Source organism: Macaca thibetana, chromosome 11, assembly GCF_024542745.1.
Source record: "Macaca thibetana thibetana isolate TM-01 chromosome 11, ASM2454274v1, whole genome shotgun sequence".
Lineage (NCBI taxonomy): Eukaryota > Metazoa > Chordata > Mammalia > Primates > Cercopithecidae > Macaca > Macaca thibetana.
Window position 1 is genome coordinate 1,824,311 of NC_065588.1, and position 19,266 is coordinate 1,843,576.

The window sequence follows — 19,266 nt, forward strand, 5'->3', positions numbered from 1 at the left end:
GGGAATCAGGGTAGCAGATGGTGCCGAGCATCATGAGTCACCAGATGAGGGATTCCTTTTGTGCCCACAAAGATTTTTCTCACTTTGTATTTGGCCTCCTCAGGTGTAATAGGATGTACAGCAAAGCGACCCTTGGTGTTATAGATCAGACGGAAATTCTCTCCCGTCTTGTCAATGCTGATGACATCCATGAATCCAGCAGGGTAGGTTATATCAGTTCAGTTCAGACCTTGCCATCGATCTTAATGAACCTCTGCATGTAATCTTCTTTACTTCATCTCCTGTCAGGGCATACTTAAGTCTGTTCCTTAGGAAGATGATGGGAGTAACTCTCTCAACTTGTGGGGACTAGTGGATGGACGAGGAGCAAACTCATCGGTCAGTTTATCCAGCATCTAATGCTTTGGAGCTGCTGCCCACTTCCGATGCCTCTCGGGACCATGCGCCATGGCTGCTTAGGCAAGGAAAGCAAAATATATTTTTAGAGTCCAGAACTTGCCCACCCAATCACTTTTGTGTCAGATTTACATTAATTGATTTTTCTGTGTGTTGTAATACTATATATTTTTGTTTACTGTCTTCACTGGTTGGAGTGTTATCTTCTGTAGATAATATTTGTGTTTGAATTTCACTAATAAGTAATTAGGTGGATGGGATTTTTCCCATCCTTATGAATGAACTCATTTATTGCCCTGAAAGCCTCTATTTGATTTTCGTTTAATCTTGAGCTAATGCAGAAGTTAGCAGTATGAACAAAAGAACCATTTTTTCTTTCATTTGTTTTAATAGATTTTTATATGAGGAGCCAAGGAATGAAAGGATCCATAGGTTGTGGAATATTAGAGCTGAAAAGGCCCTCCAGAGTCATCTTGTTTGCCTTCCTCAATTTACCAGTGAGGAAATTGTGTTTTTATTCCTAATGAAAATTTGTCTTGTGTGTGTTGTTTCTCTTTGGAGTTGAAGTTCCTTGCTGAAAAAGAGAATCTATATGCAGTACTGTCCCTTGCTGCCAATTTCATGGTTAATGTATAGTGCACATGGGAGCTAGAAAAGAAAGGGGATAGAGTTACAGAGAACTGCAGTTTTGAGACTGAAATAAAAGGCAAAATATTAGTATCTTAGTGATTTGAGGAGTTCTATGTACTGATTTTTTGTTTGTGTTTGGAGAAAGGACTCATTTCTTAAAATTTTCGGTTTTGAAGTTGAAACATCTGAACTGTAGACTGCAGCCTTCTCAATAATTCTAGTAATACTTTAATTGTATCACTTTCATAGACATTATCTCATTTGCTTCTCAAAACTGTGCTCTGAAATAGAAAGAGCAGATATGATTTCTTTTTGAAAGTGGACGAAAATAGGATTTAGAAAGGTTAGTAATTTGCCCAAGGTAATGTGACAAAATGAGAGCATGTGCTGAGTCTTCTGACTGCGCTTTCTGCTGAACAAAGCTGCCTTTATGAGAATTGGCACCAGATTGACTTAATGTTTCTGAATTCCAAACTCAGTCCCTGAGTGTTTATATTGAGCCTAGAGATTAGATTCAGTAGTTGGTCTTGTTTTTTGACAGAAGTTGTTGCAGACCTCATTTTCTGTTAGGCCAGGGTAATTTTGCATCTCAGATGCATTCTAACTTTGTAATGGGTTTTCTGTTTATTTGGAAAGCAAATAAAACGAATATATCATAGTACAGTCGTTCACATTCCTAACAATTTTGCATCATTTTCTTTGTTTTTTCCCCTTTTTTGAAGATGCAGATCTTAACTAAATTTCTTAGGCTTCATTTAAAACATGATGGCAGCCCTTAAGCTGTCTTAAGTTGTGGAGATTGGCATTCACATGCCAATCGTGAATAAGGATAAAAGCAAAATAGGAAAAGCACCAGGGGTGTCTCGTTTTTTATTAAGTGTAATTCTGAATTTATAAAGTAAGATTTAAGGTAATTATGTGCATTACAGACTGGTATCTTTTTGTACAAGTCTTTATTTACTGCCAAGTTTCTTTAAATCAATAAACCTATTAGGAGTGCCCACCTGATCACATATTGCCCTTTATAGAAAAGTACAAACGCCAGGATTTTATTCCAGGCCTGCTGAATCAGAATCTTTGGATCCTGGGTATATTTTTTTTGTTTCACAACTAAGATGCTCACTACTGTTTAAAAACCTCCTTTCTGGCCATGCGCAGTGGCTCACACCTGTAATGCCAGCAATTTGGGAGGCCGAGGCAGGCAGATCACGAGGTCAGGAGTTTGAGACCAGCGTGTCCATCATGGTGAAACCCTGTTTCTACTAAAAATACAAAAATTAGCTGGGTGTGATGGCAGGCACCTGTAATCCCAGCTACTCGGGAGGCTGAGGTAGGAGAATCGCTTGAATCTGGGAGGTGGAGGTTGCAGTGAACCGAGATCGCACTACTGCACTCCAGCCTGGGTGACAGGGTAAAACTCTGTCTCAGGGAAAACAAAACAAAACAAAACACCTCCTTCTGGTAGGAGATAGTTAAGGGAAAAAAAATAAAAATAATAATAATAAAAAACAGAAAAACAACCAAACCAGTCCCTATTTTTTATACTTACTTATTTTAAATAAATATTTTATTTAAAACAGTTAATGTATTAAAAACTTCTTAGCAACATGCTTTGCAAAGAAATCTCAACACATTCTCTGAGGATTATTAGGAAAATGAAGTTAGATTTATTTACTGTTTGTTAAAGGAGAATAATATCACATTTACTCACAGTTGACTCTTAAAAATTTTTTTTGAGATAAATTTTACATACCATAAAATTAACCCATTTAAAGTATACAATTCAATGGTTTTATTAGTCACAGGGTTGTACAACCATCACTTCAATCTAACTTTATGACATTTTCATCATCCCCTAAAGAAAACCTTTAACCCATTTGCCATCACTTCCCATCTCTACCCCCAACCCTAGGCAACCTCTAGTCTACTTTCTGTTTCTATGGCTTTGTCTATTCTGGACTTTTTAATAAATGGAATTGTAAGACATGTGGTGTTTTGTATCTAGCTTCTTTTACTTAGCATAATGTTTTTAAGTTTCATCAATATTGTAGTATGTACCAATACTTCATTCCTTTTTATGACTGAATAATATTCCATTGTATGGATATACAGAGGTCCTTTCTTATTTGTGGTTTCACATTCTCTGGTTTCAGTTACCCCTGGGTCAACCGAGATCTGAAAATATTAAATGAAAAATTCAGAAATAATTTATAAGTTTTAAACTTTGTGCTGATCTGAGTGGTGTGATGAAGTCTCACACCTTCCTTGCCCTGTCCTGTCTTACCCAGGAAATGAATCATCCCTTTGTCCAGCATATCCACGCTGCAGATGGCTGGCTACTTACTTAGTAGCCATCTTGTTATAAGGTCACAGATCACAAGAAGCCTGAGTACAGTACGCTAAGATATTTTGAGTGAGAGAGCATATTCACATAACTTTTTTTTTTACAGTATATTGTTAAAATTGTTCTATTTTATTATTGGTTATTGTTAATCTCTTACTATACCTCATTTATAAATTAAACATTGTTATAGGTATGTATGTATAGGAAAAAACACAGCATATATAGGGTCCAGCGCTATCCATGATTTCAGGCATCCTCTGGGGTTCTTAGAACATATTTCCTGTGGATGGGGAAGCTACTGTACTATAGTTTATCTATCCAGTAATGATTGATGGACACTTGGGTTGTTTACACTTTTCGACTGTTGCGAATAATGTTGCTGTATCATTCACGTAAAAGCTTTTGTATGAATTTGTTTTCATTTCTGTTGGGTATATACTCAGGAGGGATTTTTCTGGATTATATGTTAACTCTGTGTTTAATATTTTGAGTGTTTTTCATAGCAGCTGCACCAGTTTATATTCCCACTAACAATGTGTGGGGGTTCCACTTTCTCCACACCCACACTAACTATTGTTACTATATTTTGAATATAAATGTCCTAGTGGGCGTGAAATGGTATTTCCTCGTAGTCAGTTAACTCTTGAGCTTTTATCAAGAGACCTGCCTAGGTTAGCTTTGCTCAGGATTTTGAATATTAACCTCTTTGAGGAATTTGGAAATAGAAGCTAAATTCAAACTTACTATAAAACTCAAGTTGTGTCAATTTAACTTCAAATGGTCTTCTCATTGTCTGTTCTGCCATTACTTCAAGCCACCACCATCTTCCATCTGGAATATACCTGTCAGGACTTCTGTTTTGTTTCTTGTACTGTCCAATATATTCTTCACACAGTTCCTAGAGAGAGCTCTTAAAAATGCAAAGTTTATTATGCCATTCCCATTTAAGAAATTCATTTGTTTCCCACTGCACTTTTGGTAAAATCCCAAATCCTTTCTATAACCTGTAGGATCCTGGGTGATCTCACTGCTACCCTATCTGTCCAACTTCATTTCAGGACATTCCTCTCCATGTTCATTGAGCAGCAACCATATTGGCCTTATTTCAGTTTCTTAAACAGGCTGGGCTCTTTGCAGCTTCAGAGCCTTCAAACATGGCTCTTTCCTCTGCCCGGAGTGTTCTTACACCCACACCTCTGCCTAACTGCCGCTCATCCTTCAGTATTCAGGTTAAGTTCTCTACCCCCACTTCATTCTGTATCAGGTTTCCCATTGTTATCTTTAATCACCTTTTATTTTCTGTTACAGTGCGTATCATGACATATATTTGTGTGACTTATATATTTATGTTTATAAACTTATAGATACAACATATTTTATAAAGATTTTTAATTATTTAGTAATTGTTTTTGCTTGTAGACTCTTCAGTTCCATGGTGGTAAGAATCTTTTTGTTTTCCCCTGGTATCCTCAGAGTCTAACCTGATCTTTGAGTGGCATATAACAAACAGTTGTTGAATGAATTTATCAACAACAAATGTAAAGTTCTGTGTCTAAGTGGTTTCAAGTAGTTTCTTTAAAGAGATGTACAAAAGGAGCACATGGGGAGGTATACTATTTAGATGCTTAGGGAAGCTTAACTATTCTACTTCTTTAATCTTCGAGAGAATAAATGCATTCTTATCAGGAGAATAATGATAGTTCACTTTTATTGATCTTTTACAATGGATGAAGCAATTTTTGAGCTCTTTTGAATATATTATTCATTCCTACAGTAGCCTTATGGAATAGATATTATTAGAATCTGTTTTACAGATGAGGAAACTGAGATTTCATGTGAATGTATGTGTATTGTACACCGGGACTCTTGTCCAGGGGGATGATATACTTTTTCTCTTCAGAGGGGCAGGATTTTCTTTTCATTGGTTTATTGTAAAAAGTGCGATATGGCAATTTCAATGGTTATTTGCCTTTAATACATTTTAAAGTACATTATTTCCATAGATGATCAGACTTGTGGAAAAAGAGACCCTGTGATAGGTGATAGTGATCCATTGTAGTTGTGGAACTGGCTTTCAAGTAACATTGAATAAATAAGTACCTGTGTGTACAGTTAGATTACGCTTACCTGTGCAGAGGAATCCCTTCCTTATTTGAGGTGATGGAGAGGTTAGTCTCTTCGATTCCTTATGAAGCAGAATGGATTTTTAGAAAGAGTATTAGAAACTAAATACTTTGAAATTGAAATCTCTGCAGTAGGAATCTGTATTTGTCACAAGCTCCCCTATGTGATTGTGAGACACACTTTGAGAGCCAATGATCACAATTTTCTTTTCATAATACGTATATGTAAGTTCCAGACCAGCAGGAATTACATCAGGGTAAAGCTGGGCCTCGAGGAGCTGAGTGTTTCCTCTTTTGTAAATGCAGTATGTAATAGTATGCCTCTTGTCTCACAGGGTTGTAATGAGAATAACTTAGTGCATGTGAAGCAGCGGTAACACTGCCAGGTACAGAGAAGGCACTTAATAAATGTTAGATGTAGCATATCATTGGAGGTGTATATTTGGGTCAAAAAGAAAAGACTTCCTCTGTTATATCCAAAGGACAAAGTTAATCTCTCTTTATTTCTTTTTGTTTTTATTAGATTTGTATTTATCTTATAAAAAATAGATTGGTGGTTATCTGTCTCCACTCACTTGAACATGTTTATCCTCTGCATCCAAAGTAGTCCAGGAATGGCTGGACCTGATGGCTCACGCCTGTAATCCTAACAACTTTGAGAGGCTGAGGCAGGCAGATTGCTTGAGCCCAGGAGTTCGAGATCAGACTGGACAACATGGCGAAACCTTATCTCTACAAAGAATACAAAAATTACCCGGGCCTGGTGGCATGTACCTGTAGTCCCCAGCTACTTGGGAGGCTGAGATGGGAGAATCACTTGAGCCCAGGAATTTGAGGCTGCAGTGAGCCATGATTGTGCCACTGCATTCCAACCTTGGCAACAGAGGAAGACCCTGGCTCAAAACAGAAAATTACACAAATGTATATTCCAAGAATATTGTATTTGTGCAGTATTTAAGTAAAGAAATGAATGATTAAACCTGAGTTTTAGTCCTGGCTGTATTGCCAGCCAGATGTGTGACTTTGGCTAATTTTCTTGATTTCTTTGGGTTTCATTTTCCTTACATTAAAATGGAGATGTTTAACTGGGTGATAAACATCTAAGATTTTCTTATCCTCAAAATTTCTGTGGTCCCCGACACTATATTAATACTTTTTTGTAATGGGATAAAAAATGAGTGAGGGTCATAGTTTACTTTTTTCACAAATCATTCCAGTTAAGTATCTTTGCTTAAGCAGCCCTTTTAATGCCTTCTTTGATAACTTTTATCATGCCTGGTTTTATTTAGTGAAGCCATTTCTGTGGACTAGTAAATAATTTTGTAGGAAACAGTTTGGTAAAAGGAAAAAAGCAGGGTTTTGTACTCAGAGTGACCTGAATTTGTATCCCTGATCTCTTCTATATCATTATTTTTCAAACTTCTGCATAGGAGGATCCTTCAAAGAAAAATGACAAAAACCTTATTAAAGCATTACACACATATACACGTAGATATATCATAAGTGGATAGTTTGATAAACTTTTATAAACTAGACACTCCTGAATAACCAGCACTCCTGGAGGTTCCTTATTACCTCCTCATACTAACTGCCTATTCCCACTCCCTCAGAGGGAACCATTACCCTGACTTCTAATGGCATAGATTAATTTTGCTTCTTTTGTACTTTATCTCATTGTAATGATTCCATATATACTCTTGTATCTGGCTTCTTTTGCTCAGTATCATGTTTGTGAAATTCATCTGTATTTTCTGGGTATAGCTGTAGATTGTTCATTTGTATTAGTCTGTGGTATTTCTTTATGTTACTGTACCAATTTTTATTTTATTTATATGAAGGCAATCTGGGTTGTATCTAACTTGGGGCTATTATAAATAGTGTTGCTATGAACATTCCAGTACTTGCTTTTTAGTGAACAAATGTATACACTTCCATTAGCTACGTACCTGTGAGTGGAATTACTGGGTTAGGAAGATGATCCCATTCTCCCTTCAAACATCAGAAATATTTAACAGACCACACTACATGATACTCACATTTTAAATATTAGTTTGAAAAAACTACATGATAGAAATTGGCTATGAATTCAGTTCATCTTAAGTGAATTTGTATTGTGTAATTCACGGAGCACCTACATGTATTTTAAAGTAGTTATACCTGCTTTATGAATGAGACATTTATTCAATCTACAGAAAACATTTAATGTGCGTATACACTTGCATAATATTTGAAGTAATTAGCCAAGAAAGGTAGTGGTGTTAGGTTGGGAATTAAGGTACTACTTAGAGCTGTGTACCTTTTCGTGGCTTCTATCTCTTCATTTACCATGCTTGATCTAGATTTCCACTTAATAAAATGGGAATAGAAATATACTCATTTCAGAAACTTGTTATGAAGGTTTGATTAATTTGTAAAAATCACTTAGTACAGTGTCTGGCATGTAGTGTGTAATAAATAATAATTGTTACTCTGTCCTTCCTTTATAATAGTACTTGACTACTATAACTGTAGTAAATCCTGATAAACACATCTTGAAGTTATCCACATATCTCAGCCACCCTTGACTTCAACAACCTTTTCATAAAGGTGATTTCTAAATCTATCATCATAGTGCTGTCTTCTTTTTTTTCCCCTAGACCCTTCAAATGAGAAGTGTTTTCTTCTTTATTGGACTTTTAACCATTTCAAATTGAACTAATGTTAAACTAAGGTTAACTGTCCACTCCCCCACCAGCTTTTCCTTCTATTCTAACTTCCTAATCCTAATTTCTCTTAAATAATGCCAACTTTCTTTCACGTACTCAAACTTGGTTCCTAGACTGTCAAAGTGGCAGGGATCCCAAAAGTCATTTAGTTTAGTAGACACACGGATGCTTTTAATCCTTCTTCAAATGTTTTTAGTTTCTTTACCATGTGTTGGCACTTTGGACTTGAGAAGAGAAGACATAGTTTTTGCCCTTAAGCAGCATGTAGTTTAGTTGGAGAGACAGGTAAACCAGTACATTTGTGGTGAGTGCTGTGTGATTTTATGCACAGATTACTATGGTAGTAACTCCAGCTGCAAATGGATTTAGCTAAGAAAGGACTAAAGGACATTCTAGACAAAGGGAACAGCAGATGTGAAGATTCAGAAGCAAGATATAATGTGGTGCCTGTAGGGAATAGTAATAATAATAGCTAATGTTTATTGAGTACACACTGGCACATACTGATGTCTGAACCTGAAAAATGTCCAGCATAGTTGGAATGAAAGGTCAAGGTACAGTGGGGTGGAGGATGTGGTAGTAAGACAAGACAGCTAGGGCCTGAAATCTAGGTCTTTAGCCTCCTGGTCCAGTATTATACCATCATTCAAATTTCTTTTTGAAATTTATATCAGTTTCAAATTTTGTGTAATGCGTACTGGTTGAAATGATTAGATCATTGCCTCTAGGCCTCTGACCCTAAAGCCTGGACTCTTAACTATATTTGCTAAAGTGTATAGTTAGGAGGCATTCTGTAAGCTTTTGGACAAAAATATGGAGGCGTTTCAAACCAGGTTGTCCTAATCTTTGTATTTATGGCTCCCCTCTGCCTCCTGCTCCCTTTCTGAGCTTTCAAGATATTAGGTTGAATAAAGAGATCAGCCTTTATGGTTGTCCTACTTTTCCTCTGCTCCAGATTCTTCTTTATAAATTGGGAGATAAGGAACTTTTATTCATTCAACCTTCATATTCTGTTAAACTGGTTTACTTTAACCAAACTCAAGAATGCCACTATATAATAGTTTATTATAAGAAAACTAACTTGTAAATAGACTCTTGTCAGTCACTTCATTTTATTTTCATGGAGAAGTCTGCTTAAGAAATTCAATTAAGATTAGAGGCTGGGCGTGGTGGCTCACCCCTGTAATCCCAACTTCTCGGGAGGCTGAAGCAGGAGAATCGCTGGAACCCTGGAGGCAGAGGTTGCAGTGAGCTGAGAGAGCTGAGACCACGCCATCACACTCCAGCCTGGGGGTACAAGAGCGAGACTTCGTCTCAAAAAAAAAAAAAAAAAAAAAAAAAAAAAGATAGAATTGCTATTTGAGAATTTTTAAGAAACTGAGTGATTTTAAAGATCTTTTCCATCAAGCTTTGATGGAAGTCAGAGTACATATATTTCTAGGCAGGCCAGAATGAATATTCATGTAGACTACATATTGCAGTTATTCTTTTGGAGAATACTGGGTATATATCCATCAATACTTATTCTTCAGCTATCTTTTTTTATTTTTATTTTTGTGGATAGCTTTGTTTCCACAAACTTCTTTGTTTTCATTTGTTAGTAATATCAGCTTGCTAATGCCCTTGGCACACATTTCCAGTTTCTAAAGTTAAGGCTGGCTTCAACCTGTCAACTTGGAAAAAGACCATAAAAATCACCTGTTGATCAAACTAAGCCAGGTTTGTTATATACTTCAGTAAGGGTGAACACTGCCTTAAAGAGTCCTAGAAGTATTTCAGAAAGAAAGTATTGGATATGGATATTTACAGGGTTTTGGGGTCTGGGTTCAAGTAGTTTAAGGAGATTTTACTTGGCCCTGTGCTAAGTTTGTGATAGAATTCTTGGATCAAGTCTTCATAAACAAATACTTATTTGATAAGTGAGCATGTTTGCCCAGTTGAGCAATTTATTATTCTAAGGATCGAATTGTGCAGTCTGTTGTTCAGTTGAATGAGTTTTTGAGAAATTCCTAAAGCTAATGATGAAGTTATTTACTGGTTTGCATTCTTACCTTCCTGGGCAATAATTTCCTAGAACAAATAATAAAGTTATGTTGATATAGGGGCCATAGATCTTAGTCCTCATAATTAAGCTATGTGAATGCAGAAGGTCTCAGTTCTAAATGACATTTATAAAGGCAGACAAATTTTAATCAAAGGTTTACTGTTTCCAGCCCTGGGTACTGTACCATTTCTTGACCTTTTTCGTCTAATTGTGGATGGTAGATAGTATCATGATTGGGAGTCTTTGTGGCACTTTGTGCACTTCCACTAACATTTAAATACATCATTTATGTTATGCTACTTTCCTAAATGCACCTGAAGCTTTAGTTGAACTAGTAGTCTCTTTTTCTCAACATGATACTTTTGTTTTTCCCACTTGGTTATTTTCCTTTATCTCATCTTTGCAAAATTTTTATTCTTCATGCAGCTTTTCCTGAACCTTATCATTTCTATCTTTGAACTAGCTATACCTTTTTTTCCTATGATAGTTATTTATGTGGCTAATTTAGCACTTTATTAGATTGTAAGTTCATGGAAGATAGAGACTATGTTTTATTCATCTTATTTTTAATCATCTAATAAATATTTGTTAAGCTGAATTACTCTGTTGAATTGAGTTAGGCCAAAACCAATAAATACCCAATAGGTTTGTGAATTATTTTCATATTAGGCTGATCTTAAAGACCTTTTATCTTTATCACTATGGTTCTGTCTTTCCAAAGGTAAAGTGTACTCTGGAAAATTCTCATTTTAGATTGCAGTTTGGACAGATCATCAAAGTCAAGTGTTACTATGTTTTGAAATACAGTCAGCAAAGTTCTCACAGATGGACTTTACTGAAAACAGATGGCGGGAGGGAAGAGATATTTCAAAATATCTGTGTGCTCATTTCAAAGCATTGACCTCTACAAATTTAAATATAATAGTTATTCATGGAAAAAGCTGGAGAATTAAGTTTTATGCCTTTATTCTTGGCAGCTTTGGTTTTGTTTAATCTTTCACAATGTCGTGTATCTTGTCATAATTTTGTTGAGGGTATGTGGTAAGGAGTATGACAACAGAAGCAGAACATAGCATGTATGTGATCATTGAATATAGATACAATTTATTCAGAAATATCTTTGGGTACTGTGGTTTGGTGGCTGTTGGATGGAAGTTAGAAATAGTAATTTCACTCATAATAGTCATTTGGACTTAATATTGGAAGACAGAGACTGTTTTAAATATAGTGGCTGCATAGTCTTTCCAAGCCGTCAGTATGTGACATACGGTATACTCTAGGGAAAGTATTTTTTATCCTGTGTTTTAGCCAGTGTGTAACTCTGCCACTGTATTCCTACTTTATCCTCTCTCTAACCCAGGGAACTGCATTTACCACCACCCACACCATGTGGATACCTCGTTAGCAACTCCATAATACTTGAACACAATAAATAGTTAATTATGGTCTAGTATTTTAATTTATCCTTTGAGAACATATTTGTGAATATTCCATTATACAAGGGTGAGAATTGGTCATAATACTTGGTAAATCAACAGATTTATTAATACTTTGCCCTTCTGAAGGAAATATTTTCGTTTTGTTTGTTTCTCTTGTTGCCCAGGCTGGAGTGCAGTGGCACGATCTCGGCTCACTGCAACCCCCACCTCCTGGGTTCAAGCGATTCTCCTGTCTCAGGCCTCCTGAGTAGCTGGGATTACAGGTGCGCGCCACCTCACCTGGCTAATTCTTGTATTTTTAGTAGAGATGGGATTTCACCATGTTGGCTAGGCAGGTCTCAACATCCTGACCTCAGGTGGTGCACCCGCCTTGGCCTCCCAAAGTGCTGGGATTACAGGCGTAAACCACTGTGCCTGGCCGGAAATAATTCTTTTATAAAGATTCTGAATCTTGCTCACATATTGGGATGGATGGAAATATTTATTTTTACTAAAGTCTTTTTTTTTTTTTTGAGACAGAGTGTAGCTCTGTTGCCCAGGCTGGAATGCAGTGGCCCGATCACAGCTCATTGCAACCTTGACCTCCTGGGGCTCAAGGAGTCTTTCCCTGAGCTTCTTGAGTAGCTGGGAGTGCAAACAGCCACACAACACCACTCCTGGCTAATTTTTATATTTTTTGTGGAGATGGGGTTTTACCATGTTGCCCAGGCTGGTCTCGAGCTCCTGGGCTCAAGCTATCCTCCTGTCTTGGCTGCTATCAGTAGTCCTGTATGTAATCAGTTGCATTTAGCCTGATAATCAAAATTACTGATTGTGAGTAAGCGCATTGATTACTTACTGAATCATATTGATTCAGAGTGCAGTTTCATCAGGTTTTACTTAATGGTAGTATACATTAACCATATTGTGTTTTATGTGCATATTTGTAGTTTTGAAACTGCTGACAATAATTTGCATGAGAATAAAGACTGTTTCTGTTTCTTTGTGAAGAATCAAATACCCGTTGAATATGCATAAATATTTGAGCTATTTTATATAACATATAATTTTATATTTTAAAATCGGTCTGCTATAATCGTTTCAAGCTATTGCCCGTTTTCAGGTTTTATATAATTTTAATGGAATTTTATCATTTTAATTTCATGTTTAATTAGGCACAGCCCTCATTAATCTGTTGTTGAAAGTCTTCTAGAGCATTTATTAATTTAGCCATCATGTAAGTATGTTCCGGAAGCCATGGGGAAGAAGATAGACACTTAAAATCTAGTTTAGGAAATGATACACTAAAAATGTAAAATTCTATTAAACATTAAATAAAACAGTATAAATCAATAAAAGCTGTAATCAGATATTACTGTCAAATGAGAGGCACAGACTTAAGTGCTAAAGAAATCAGAAGAAGAAGTCAGAAGAAGAAACAGAAGTCAGAAGAAGCAACTGCTGTGGATTAGATAGGTTATGCAGTCTCTAGTGAAAATTGGTTCTTGGTGGGGTGGGCGGTGAAAAACTATTAAATACTACTATGGTTTGTAACCCCCCATAAGGCCACAGTACATAGATAGTATATCTGTATTATTAAAATTCATGGGGATTAAGAAAGCAATCTAAAAATGTCCCAGGGCTGGGTGCAGTGGCTCATACCTATAATCTCAATATATTTGGAAGCTGAGGCAGGAGGATTGCTTGAGGCCAGGAGTTCAAGACCAGCCTGAGCAACATAGACCTCGTCTCTACACACACATAAACACACATGTGCACACACAGACACAGTGGTGCATACCTGTAGTGCACGCTGCACACACACGTGCCCACGGTGGTGCACACACACACAGGTGTGCACACGGTGGTGCACACCTGTAGCCTCAGCTGTTCAGGAGGCTGAGGTGGAGGATTGCTTGAGCCCAGGAGCTTGAGGCTGCAGTGAGCCATGATCGCACCACTGTACTCCAGGAGCCTGGGTGACAGAGCAAGACCCTGTCCCCTGTCTCAAAGAGAGAGAGGAAAAAAAAAAAAAAAAAATGTCCCGGGCTTGGGGATAGCAGTAATGAAAGAAAGGTTGAAGAACACGAGTTTAGGATAGTTAAAGAAGGGTTTTAAATAGCAACTATGAAGGTTAGTCATTGAAGGATAGATAGTACTTTTTAGATAAGCAAAGATGGGGAGGTTATTTTATTCAAGATGGTTTTCTTGGAGATTATATGTTTTTATAAAATCAGACTGGGTGTGTAACATGTCTCACATGCCACATCATAGCCTCTAGTGTCTTATAAACTGGAGAACAGGAAAATTAAAATCTCAGAATTTCCTTTTAAACAAGATCAAATGTAAAGTGTTGTAGTAGATTACCCATTGCCTCTGTGTTCATTCTTACCAATTAGTTTTTCGATTAGAGGTGGAGGATTCATTCATTTCTTTGTGCAGTGATGCTAGCAGTACTGTTTGTCTAGACAGACTCTTGCTTAGGTAGGGAATTGTGGTTCTCTTGTGTTGTCTTATTCATTGAGTTAAAGAATTAGGCCGGGCGCGGTGGCTCAAGCCTGTAATCCCAGCACTTTGGGAGGCCGAGACGGGCGGATCACGAGGTCAGGAGATCGAGACCATCCTGGCTAACACGGTGAAACCCCGTCTCTACTAAAAAATACAAAAAAAACTAGCCGGGCGAGGTGGCGGGCGCCTGTAGTCCCAGCTACTTGGGAGGCTGAGGCAGGAGAATGGCGTGAACCTGGGAGGCGGAGCTTGCAGTGAGCTGAGATCCGGCCACTGCACTCCAGCCTGGGCGGCAGAGCGAGACTCCGTCTCAAAAAAAAAAAAAAAAAAAAAAAAAAAGAATTATAGAATTTTTTAGAGATGTAGAAGACTGTAGAGATTGTTTAAACTCCTCCCGTGATATATAGGGAGAAAATGGACCTGCAGTGAGGATCCGTTGATGTTAGTGGTAGAGCGGGCCTCACCACTTTGGTCTCCTGACTTCCAGTCTGCTGCCCTTCTTCTCACAATATCATTTCATCTAAACCAGTATGAACCTTGGTCTGGAGGCAGAAATTTTAATTTTAGTAATTTATCTCTTTAGACCATACCGGATTGTCACTTCTTTTTCCATTTGCCTATACAGATCAGTCATTTTCTTCAGAATGTGGGAAGGCAATGGGTTTTGGAGTTTGACTTTTCCACTTCAGCTTTAACCTTGGACAACTTATTTAACCTCTTTGCCTAATGCTCTTAATATGTTAAATGGGAATGAGAATACTTAATAAGGTGGTTGTTAGGATTAAGTTAGATGACCTATATATAAAGCCTTTTCCTCTGTGTTGGATATATTTTTTTAAAAATTTGTTATATGTTTTTCTCTCCTTTTTCTCTCTGCCACTAGAGTACTTACCACATTGTGTATCACAGTTATTTATTTCATGTCTCCCAGGTGCGAGTCTTGGAGGTTTTCCCCTCAGTAATTTCTCAATTTTATGTAATATTATTATGGTTCTATGACATAATTCTTAAAAAACAAACCAGTAAAACCAGGAATTTGCTACTGAAACAAACACAGAGATGCTGCTATAGTAGACAGTTAATTCATCTGTCAGAGAAGAATTGAGTACTAGAGTTCATTTTTAATACTAATAATTCTATAATAAACTGACTTACTATATTGTTGATTCTTGTCTAAGGCCTTGTTTTAACCTTAAGAATTTCATTATAATTCTGCAAGGGAAATGTATTGATTGTGTCATTTGGCTCCCAGTCTCTGTCCTTGACTGTTTCTGTGATTGCCTTGCAGAGCTCTGAGGAACACGAGTGCCGTGATGAAGCTCCTCAGGAAGATGAGGGGTTTATGGGCATGTCCCCTCTCTTGCAAGCCCATCATGCTATGGAAAAAATGGAAGAATTTGTTTGTAAGGTAAGAGTGCAGTTTCTTGTCATTGTCATGCTATGTATTTAGCCCTTCCCAAACAGAAACCTTTAGAGAGAGTGGTAGTACAGTAGCCTTTGGTTTGCTTTGGGGAAGATTTGTGGCAAGATGGGGACAGAGGTGGTCTTGGGACTCTAATCTTGTTGAAGACACAATACATTTGTTGGCTTGGAGTAGCCATGATAAAGCTCTGATAAAACTAGGATATCCAGCTTTGAAACAAATATTTCCTAATGTAGATTAAGAGAGTAAATGTCTTATTGGTGGTTTAGACAAACAGAATGAAACATAATCAGAAGTGGTTGACGCCTGGAGATACGAAAATGCCCTCCTCAGGTCCCTTAAATTTCTTCTGCTGACTGACTGCAATGGCAAATGTACTGTTCTTTCTAGGGATTTTAGGAATTCTGAGTAATCAGGCTACTCTTGAGAGAGAAATTTTCCAGTTTTCATGTACATCTGGTATTTTCAGTTCAGCTGGTATATATTCTGTCTCTAAGGTTTTTCTTCCAGTCCATTGTCTGATTCCCTAGGACCTATTGTGGGATTCTCTTTTTTTTTTTTTTCTAAAATAGTAATTAGAATTGTGTTTGCCTGCTTAGAGAAAATAGACACACTGGTAAACTTGTAGGTACTTGATCAATCAGATCAATAAGGGCCCTGGCAGGTAGAATCTAATTAACATAAGTCAGTCTGTCTGTGTGTATATAAATTGATTTATTAAACATTTTTGGAGAACTACTATTTAGAGAGAAATTTTTGTGACACTTAGCTTTTCATGGCTTTTATGAAACCAAAACTTTTAATGCACATGGTCTTAGATACAGGAGACTATAGGTTTTCTTACATTCACAATAATGCTGGAAATAATTGGGATCAGTAGACTTAGAATACTATCACTTTGGACCAGGGTATGAAAAGAGAACATTATGATCTGAACATAGACATCCTTTCCAAGACTAAGGGTCCAGTGGGTTTTCAGGGGGAGTTTAAACATTTATGGGTCTGAAATAGAAAATTTTAGCCAGTTTGAAAATGAGTGAAGAAACTGAACAAAACAATAGATTCATTCTAGTGATCACTGTCTCAGGAGAATTAGCACAAAGGGATACAAAAGATTATTTTGTTTTTAAAATGAAAATTTGGTGTGAAGAAATCTCTCAAAGTTGGCAAATTTAGTATCTGGGCCATTAGGAAATTTTAATATTTAGAGATCAGCGGGTACTGTAGTTGACTTAACTGCCTTTTTGTCCTCCCTTTCTGAACAGAGAGCAAAGAATAAAGCAACTAAAACTCTAAATTAAACAGTGAATCGGAGAATAAATAGGGCAGGACGTTTGTTTGCTACAAACTATGATCTTCTGAAGAAAAAGGAGTGTTGTAAATATCCCTTAGCAGTTTGTTTATGACAGCAGAATGAAGAGGCATCCTGTTACACAGTGTTGTCTGGTGTGGGTCTACCCTGCCATGGCAGTGCAACTGACCACACTTGAAAACCAGCCATGTCTAGTGGTACAGGGATTCTATTTCTTGGATTGGAAGCGAGTAAACAGAGACAGTTTAATATGAAATGTGCTGTGATCTTGGTCACTCTTTTTTCCCCTAGACTTCAGTTTTTGCTATTTTACCAGGATAACCAGGTCCATGTGGGAATAGGATGTGTGCTACGGGCAGTTTATTTGTTTTTGAAATTTATTTATTTTTGAGTCTCACTCTGTCGCAAGGCTGGAGTGCAGTGGTACAATCTCCACTCACTGCAACCTCCGACTCCCGGGTTCAAGTGTTTCTCCTGCCTCAGCCTCCTGAGTAGCTGGAATTACAGGCATGCGCTACCATGCCCGGCTAATTTTTGTACTTTTAGTAGAGATGGGGTTTCACCATGTTGGCCAGGATGGTCTCGATCTCCTGACCTCGTGATCCGCCCACCTCGGCCTCCTATAGTGCTGGGATTACAGGTGTGAGTCACTGTGCCCGGCTGTTTTTTAAAGAAATGTTTCTGTGCACTTTATGGTCTAATATACCCACATACCCAGTGGATTATTGCTAAGATATTTGAAGGTAGGTAGTGTCTTTGTCAAGCTTATAAATAAATATGTCTTTGGCTAAGCTGTGATCTTATTCTTTTATTCTAGGGGGTAAAAGAGGATATACCTATTTGTGTTGGAATTTGGCTGACTATATATGACTCCAAGTTGAGAATGAGGGTGCAGTGTCTGTTGAGTGTGTCACTAATTGCAGTGTAATTAAGAAAGTATAGCTCCTTGTCTCAGTATTTAGACCACTAGAACATTTGTTTAGAAATAACAGGGAAAATCACTCTGAAATTATATGCATATATAACCAGTAAGAAACTCACATATTCTTTTTGAATGTAAAAAGGGAACATATGACTCTTTTGTCTATGTGGGGTAGCAGAGTAGCACTTTGGATACAGCAGAGCTGTGTGCACATTGTGAATTGCCTTGAAGATGTAAGGATTGATGTCTATCTTCCTCTCCCTCTCAGAAAATAAAATGCCCCCAAAGTAAGGTAATAGCAACATTTTGTAAGGTTAATCTCAACAATAGTGGTCTTTTCCCAAATTCAAATTTGATGCAAAAAATTCAGTATCTTGGTCTGTCTCTGACACTAAAAGAAGCAGACCGCAGAGGTTGACAGACTTCCAACAGTTCCAACAGAAGGGATACTGGATCCCTGACTCCCTTTCTCTCCTTCTCTCCATAAAGTCCTGTGGAAGATCTTATACAGCTACTTTTGTAAGTGGTAGTACTATTAGCAGCAGATGTTAAAAATAAAGATTAGTCTTTTGGCATTATTTTATTTTATCGTATGTTAGGAGCAAGCATAGAATAGCCAGATTTGCACCAGTAACCATAGACCCCAAGTTTTGAGTTGGAAGGGGAGGAAGGAGAGGTTATGTATGGCTGGGGGCAGGAAGAACAGGGAAGAGGCGGGGGGCTAGTTTGGATAGAGTGTTAAGAGGGACACATCTGTTCTTAAACTGTTAGTCCTCACTTCCTTCGGAGGTAGAGATGTTACACAGAGGATTAGTTCTTTTACAAGTGTCTGTAAGGAAGTAAGAGAGCAGAGAACAAGAAACAGGTTGTGGATCAGAAGGAATGGGCACAGTAGCTGGGAGTAAGTGGCAGTCTTTCCACAGCGTAGAGAGAGCACCAAGTTTCTGTGGCTTACCCATATTGTCACAAGACCCCTGTAGTGGGTAGGGTGGAGGTCATTGTCTGAAGGTGAATCTTGCTGATTTGTAGCCTGGATTCTTGCTTTATAGGATAATAGACTGGAAGAACTGCTCAGCCCACATTAGCTGGAAGATAGACCCTGTGCCTGCCATTTTTCCTTGTATCCTTCTGTGTAGCAGAAGCAAGTTAGTCAAGATTAAGTGGTCCTTGTGGTATGAGCTCTTGGGGCTATGAGACATTAAAAGAAGCAGAGTGCGGAGGATGACAGACTTCCTACAGAGGGGATATCAGACTCCTGATCCCTTTTCCTCTAGAATCTGATGCGGGAGGGACCATGAGGAAAAGGGAGGAAAGGGCGCTGAGGGACTGAAAGGGCAGTTTAGGGCTGAGCTGCTTTACCATCTCTCTGCAGCACGAGCAGGAAGGTGGATTAGACACTAACTGTCCCACAGGAGATAGCCCCTGGGGATAGTCATATACT

General features: G+C 37.8%; 1 protein-coding gene across 7 annotated transcripts in view; it reads left to right on the forward strand.

Moving 5' to 3' along the window:
* The window catches only part of ADIPOR2 (adiponectin receptor 2), a 103,647-nt gene that overhangs the window by 72,865 nt on the left and 11,516 nt on the right, over window positions 1–19,266 (forward strand). For 6 of the 7 annotated variants that reach the window (XM_050747097.1, XM_050747101.1, XM_050747098.1 and 3 more), the window contains one exon: window positions 15,457–15,576. In XM_050747097.1, coding sequence (XP_050603054.1) covers window positions 15,457–15,576 — 120 coding nt within the window. Of the gene's footprint in view, window positions 1–103; window positions 204–15,456; window positions 15,577–19,266 lie in introns of all 7 variants that reach the window. The other variant, XM_050747104.1, reaches the window with a different exon arrangement.